Here is a 4,889-nt window from a genome sequence, read left to right on the forward strand (position 1 = left end):
ATGGACCACCTAAGACGCAGCCGCGGTCAACATTTAAATGAAATTATCTTCAAAAAGTAAATGTCATGAACCAATCTAACGTTTCAAATAAAGAACCGATGAGATTTTGCAAATTTTATGCGTTTTTTTTTTTAAAAAAGTTATCAAGCTCTTAAAAAATCACCCGATATTTTCCTAATTAAGAATACTTGTCAGCATGTGTTAGTTAAAGCGTTGGTACTATTTAAGAAGAATTTCTAGAGAAGTACAATTTTTACCAAGACGAATGTATATACATACATATATGTACATACAACGGAATTATATAAAAGTAATAAAAATATAATAATTCTCCTAAAAGCCGTCGGAAGCCTGAAAGTCAGTAATATTTACGCTTAGTTTACACAGTTAAACATCTGTTGCGTCTAACTTTATCTGTTACTTATTTCTTAAATTAAGCAACTTTAACATTCTTCAAAGCACACACAATCTTCCTAGATAGCTTTTAAAACAACGTATTCTACTTTCTCATAGCAAACTTAGGCATTATCAAAGACCTCTGACCAACTCTCTTCGAACCATTGTCTCCTAGATGTCCACCCGTTGTTTTAATAATATTGTTTTCATACAATTTTAATTTTGAGTTGAAAGGTTTATTCTTAAGTTGGGGATCCTAGTTTATACAACTGGCATCGGGTAATACCCAAGACAATGGCTAGACTTACTGAGGGCAAGAGCTCACTAAACCACTATCAAAGTCACTTCTCTGTAGCTTATTTATTAACCCAGATTATGAGAGTCTGGTAACAACTTTCTTAGCCATACACTTTTCCACTTATTTGTGGATAGATCTATGGTATAGGTTGGTTACGATCATGGAACATCAGAGTTGATGAGCAGCACTCTTGAAAATTATTGAGCTACCTCGGAAGTATAACCTTTTCTGGCAGTGTGTATCACTAAGGTGTAATACACCTTGACTAAGGTGTCTTAGAACCAAAAAGATTAAATTTTATGTTAACGACTATTTTGCTGCGATGCTAGGCAATCAATATCTTCGTCGCTCAGTCTTCGAAATTAGTCTCCCATGAAAGTATCCTATTTAGAAGAAGTCCCTAATAATGCACGCCAGTGTGACGTTCGGAAATTACTTTCCACACTGATGTATTTTTGCGTCATTTTGTACACAGTACTCGTGGTCAAGGATACATGTTCTCGAAATAAGTTTTCATGGATACTAAAACTCCGTAGGGTTGTTAAAAACATATACAATTTTCGTATTTTTTCTAAAAGGTTTCGGGGTCTTTGCAAAATACACATAAATATTTTTCCTCACCTTTGAAAATATGCACCAACACACTTGCAGGTTGTGTATTACTGGCTACGCAGGTAAAATTTCCGGAATGTTCACGGCGTGTGCGCTGTATTGTTAACTCCGATGATTGGAAATCTGTGAAATATGAAGGGAGTATGCGTCAGAAAGTTTATTGTTATTTATAAGCATTATGTTGGGAGTATGCAGTTAAAGCACTAAACATTTATTTTCATTAAAAAATTATTTTGTGGACCTAAAAATATTCATATAAGATCAAGAGCATAAAAAACAATACCTATTTCAGAACTTTCTGAGTAACTATATAAAACAAACGACTGTTTTAGGTCGCCCCACTCTAGTATCATCATATTGTGTCCTACCAGCGTCTTCACAAAACTGCTTGCATGTGTTGTGCAAATGCGTCGAAGACAAGCGGAAGTGTAAGTTGATTGACGCTATTGGCAAGCACTGCTGCTTATCCGAATACTCGCAGTGGCGTGTATATGCAAATTCACAGCCTCATGGCATACAAAATATTGAATTTCAACTCGGCTGTGCTCTCGATATGAGAAAATGCACTTTATAGCGCAAATATGTGAAACTGCATATAAAATAAGCGTAAAGTGTCGCTTTCGTTTGCGTACGGAAATGCAAGCAAACACATTTATTGCATCACTTGAGGCGAATATAATTATTTGTGCGTGTATGTAGATGTAGTTATATATAATGCTGTAACATGTTCAACTAGTCAGAAAAAATGTGGGTTAAATATAAATTTGCTGACTAGTAACGAAGTGTTCCGATAAGCACTAGACTTGTAGCAATTTTTCGATGAGTTGATGCAGAAAGAGTGCTTAGTTATATCTGCGAATCAGTAGTTGTTATAGAAGCGTTTTTCTAATTTGAAAAATGCTTTAAGAATTTTTTGAAAATATGGTTTGAAATAAAATATTTAGGTACTTATTAAGTGCTGGTATAAGACTGCTATATTGTTTATCGAAATCTGGCAGTTGAATCACTTAGCACATCAGCACATAAATACTGATAGTTAGAGGTAATTGCTAGACCAACTAATTGTGCTCACGCAGCTATTTCTAATAACAAGTAGTGTACTAGTTTTGAAGTAGTTTGCAAATAGTTGTTTTCACTGCTGAGCATGTAGAGCTGTACTTGTATATGTATGTATGTAGGTGACTGCGCACGATTTGTGTTAATAATAAAATTTAATGCCATTTATTTAGCAATAATATCTACTCTATATATATATAATACTTTTTTATAAATAATATTACTAAAAACTAATTCCATATAAATTTTTATTTTTCAAATACCGAAGCTTCAATTATACAAAAGCAATTATTTTTTAATTAAACTATTTGATGATCTAGTTTTCTGGGTTTGAGCATTTTTTAAGCAATATTGATAATTAAAATTTTTTGACTGTCAGTCACAAAATGAGGCCGGAACCGCTATGCTAAAACAATTAGAAAGGTGTATACCAGCGCGTTGAAACTTGGGTTCGTTAACATTTTTGACTAACAAAAAAAAAAAAAAAAAAATTTTCTAACAACGACCGTCACTTGGCAATACTAGATATATTTTTAATAAAAAAATGTTAATTTTTAAGAAAATATCTTCTTAAATCGGCTGCTGAATACTACAGCTAGATCAAAAGGAATGCCAGAAATGGTATGATTATCTAATAACGAAAATTTTGCTCAACTTGAGTGTTTTTAGGGACACAAGCGATAATCGGTGATTAATACAAAATAATAAAACAAAAATAATCAACAGCTCCCTCATTCAATGAAACATTACCTATTATATACTTATATCATTCTTATTCACAAAATTTACTCACCCGGCTCCGTCGAAACATTTATGCCCCGATCACTGTCATAGTTGATCATGCGGTTGTCATGATACCAGAATATGAACTCGGACGCCTCCGTATTTTGCACGACGCGACATTGCAGGCGCAGCGTAGAGCCCGGAGTCAGATAGCGTATTGGCGGTCCAGAGATTTCAGCACGCGCTTCTAAGCGAATTGAATGTGCGGTGTAGCAATAAAATCGAAATAATGACATGAAGTTAATTGCAAATTTCAGGCACATTGCCGCCGGCCAATTGAAGTCGGGTTGAATTTGTAGATTATTGTTGCAATTCAAATGTTGATTATTGTTGCATTTGTTATTACATCAGCAAGCAGCAGCATTGAAAATTGCAGTGGCGTGTCACGAGCGCCGTAAAATTGAAATGAAAATTGGTTTGGCGAAAATTAGTGTTGGTTAGTTATTAATGCATGTGTGTATATAGGCACATATACATATAAAGTATTTATACAAAAATAGCCACTTACACATACATACAGTTATTTGACTGGCTTATACCTTTCGCAGTAGTCATTTTATTAGCAACAGCTTAAACTGGTGAAATCGACTTTGCGCTGATTGCTGCCACCAAAGCCCACCGTGAAATATAGCTTTAATACCATTAATTAAATATGACCGCTTTCAGTTATAATGCCGCACAATACGTGAGGACTTAGCACACAAATGCAATTATTTAATGCAAAAAGATATTCATGGCCTCGTGTAGCTGTAGTCCGCTTAGCTAAGTTGCCAACTCATTTATAAACGAAACAACATTTTTTTTGTTGCTGTTTTGATTACTTGTTGCTGTTTCAGTTATTTGTTGCTTTTAATTGTCGAGTGTTGTTTTGGTTTTAATTATATTTCCTCCTAAAGCCAATATTTGATTATATCGTGCGCAAGAAATGACTTTTGCTTCTGTCAATTCCGACCAAATATGAAGATAATATTTGTGCTTTCAATAAATATTTATATTTCTCTAATTAAAATATTGACATTAATTTAATTAAAACACAAACATTTTGTCGGCAAAATTTTCGGAGATTAAACAGCTTTGTTGCTTAGAATGGAGTTTTCTAAAGACATAACTGTCAACCCAGCCGTCAAACACATGTTTTTGACATTTTTCTTCAGTATAGCTTTGTCGATTTCCATATGAAGACAGTACTTAAAATCAATGAAATAAATTTCTAAAGCTTCAGTTCTGTGCAGCAAACAGACGAGTTACCGTTTTAGTCTTAAAACAATTTTATCGATATTGCTGTGATTGTGACTTGTAGAGCATCTAAGCACCTAAAACCAATTTTGCATACTTCTTGTACTTGTTTTCTATTTAATTGAAGAGAGAGTCAATACAACTGTAAAACTGAGCGGCACAGCATAATGAATCTAGGCTTTCATATGCAGCTCATAGTGTCATAGGTTTATAGGGATACAACTTCGCTTACCGAGTGATAAAAAGAAATGAGATTCACTGCAGAAAAGATCTTACTTAACCTCCATATCATGTGTGTAATATATACCAACAACCACTTTTACAGATGATGCAAAATTAGTAAGCCGTTAGAAATGTCCCAGCCGAGCTGCGTGAATGCTAGGAAGGCACTTACCATTTGCTTAAAAACATAATCCGGGCAATGTTTAGCCTAATGACCATTCAAAATTTTTGGGTTTTAAATGCCATTATGATTTTTATACTCTCGCAACAAAGTTGCTAAGGAGAG

At 34.1% G+C, this 4,889-nt stretch overlaps 1 protein-coding gene across 1 annotated transcript in view; it reads right to left on the minus strand.

The window, feature by feature from the left end:
• LOC108966090 overlaps positions 1-4,889 on the minus strand; it is a 158,759-nt gene that overhangs the window by 9,747 nt on the left and 144,123 nt on the right. Inside the window, exons 5-6 of the mRNA XM_018928828.1 lie at positions 3,156-3,332; positions 1,316-1,429 (exon numbers count right to left, since the gene is read on the minus strand). Coding sequence (XP_018784373.1) covers positions 1,316-1,429; positions 3,156-3,332 — 291 coding nt within the window. The remainder of the gene's footprint in view (positions 1-1,315; positions 1,430-3,155; positions 3,333-4,889) is intronic.

Source organism: Bactrocera latifrons, unplaced genomic scaffold (genome assembly GCF_001853355.1).
Source record: "Bactrocera latifrons isolate USDA-ARS-PBARC rearing strain unplaced genomic scaffold, ASM185335v1 scaffold_155, whole genome shotgun sequence".
Lineage (NCBI taxonomy): Eukaryota > Metazoa > Arthropoda > Insecta > Diptera > Tephritidae > Bactrocera > Bactrocera latifrons.